Source organism: Aplysia californica, unplaced genomic scaffold (assembly GCF_000002075.1).
Source record: "Aplysia californica isolate F4 #8 unplaced genomic scaffold, AplCal3.0 scaffold00026, whole genome shotgun sequence".
Lineage (NCBI taxonomy): Eukaryota > Metazoa > Mollusca > Gastropoda > Aplysiida > Aplysiidae > Aplysia > Aplysia californica.
In genome coordinates this window covers 1,108,550-1,110,304 of record NW_004797296.1, presented here as the reverse complement: position 1 = coordinate 1,110,304, position 1,755 = coordinate 1,108,550, and the positions used below count along the sequence as shown (strand labels likewise).

General features: G+C 43.1%; 1 protein-coding gene across 1 annotated transcript in view; it reads right to left on the bottom strand.

Annotated features, from left to right (window-relative positions):
* The window catches only part of LOC101858834 (maternal embryonic leucine zipper kinase), a gene marked incomplete in the record, with an annotated part of 20,875 nt that extends 19,584 nt beyond the window's left edge, over positions 1-1,291 (bottom strand). Inside the window, 1 exon segment of the mRNA XM_005091169.2 lies at positions 118-1,291. Within this exon segment, the coding sequence (XP_005091226.2) occupies positions 118-1,044 (927 nt within the window).
* Positions 1,292-1,755: the final 464 nt, after the last annotated feature.

The window sequence follows — 1,755 nt, the reverse complement described above, 5'->3', positions numbered from 1 at the left end:
CCAAAAAAAAATCCTCCAAAATAACACCCAAAACAAACAACAAAAAAACCCAAAAAAAAACCCAAATATAGAAACAAACAAATAAACGAACACATACAAAACAACAAAACAACGAACCTGTTGTTTAGAAATGAGATGCGTGGCCAGTCGTATCTTGGCGTAGGAGCCCTCGCCAATGGTCCTGCCCAGAACGTACTGTCCTACCTTTTTCTTCTTCTCACCCATCTCCTGACAATTCGGGGAAAACAAACGTCCGTTGTCAGGGGAACAAGGTCTCACGGGAAAGCCTATCTCGTCTGGTAATCCAGTGGCGGTCGTCATGTAAAAGGCGGCGTTGATTGGGTGTGGAGGTAAATCCAAGTCCAACTCGTCCAAGTCGCGAGAGTCGAGGTTTGAGTCTTTTTGAGATCCGTTTTCAGGTCCTTCAACACCTGGAAAGTCGTTAGAAATACGAGTCCCTTCGTCGAAATCGTTAGGCTGTTGTGAATTCTGGGTGTGTTGATTGTGTGATTCGAGCTCCGTGTTTAATGTGCCTATTGTCTTTGATGTGTTGTACTGTGTGCAGTTGCCGTGTTCCATCTGAGTTGACATGTCGTCGCCATTGATCTCGGAGTTACTTTCTGACGCCAATCTGTGAGAGGGAGCTGATGGTTGCAGCACGATGTGTGCATCACGCATGTCTTGACTTGGACTTTCCCCGCCGTAACGTCCGTCACTCACGGATCCACCATAATCCGAAGTATCTCTTCCTTTGCTTTCATCAATGTGACAATTCTGATAACTATCCTCTACGGAGACAGAAGACTCAAGAAACGCGCTTCGTACAACACCTTCTGTATTCCCAACTATCTCATCACTCAGTTGTTTAGTATCTCTATTTCTTGACCTCGAAGACTTTCGGGAACTAAGTTCTTTTCTTTTCTCCGTCTTCTCTCGACGCTGGGAAGTCACGTTTGAGGAACTTGCCGCACCCGAAACGTATCGCAGTTTTGAATCCCGACTCGGGGGTGGTTTTGCATTTGTAATGCACAGACTACTTGCCATTTTGCTTGGGGAATTCGGAACAAAGCGACTCCACTCAGGACGCCTCTCTTTAGAAATCGGCGCGGTTTCTCTTTTCTGGCGTGAAAAGAGACATGGGAGCGAAGACGGAGTAGACAGTACTTGAGCGGCCCGAGGAACGCCCCAGTGCAGGACAAAACAGCAAACCAAAGAACTTCAAACCTTGATGGCAGCTCTCTCTGTGTTTTTTGTATACCTCCCGCTGAGTGAGTGATCTGCGAAGTTGAGCGAGTCTGAAAACGAAAAGAAAAAAAAATGTTAGTTGAGGAGTTAATTCTAGGACAATTTCGTCTATTCCATTTTACTTACGTACGGTACCTTGTTGCGCAAAATTATACAAAATAAACGGCACATTTTTGTGTCCATACAAATTATCGCTGAAGACAAAACACTCGGCTTTCAATATTTATTGCAGGTTTTAAATTGCCACAGCATTTTTTGAAACAAGCAAAGCAAGTAAGAAAAAAACAACAACAACAACGAACAAACACAATTTTATTTGTTAAAAATAAATGATAGAATGGATTAGGAAAACAAATCCTCCAAACTACAACGCACCCAATTCCCCATTTTGTTATTTTGATCGACGAGAATCGTTTAGTACGATTTTTTCAGACAATTAAAATAAATTGGCTCTTTTATCGCTGCAGCCATATTATATCAAGTAATAAAGATACGTTTCTGCCCCCCCCC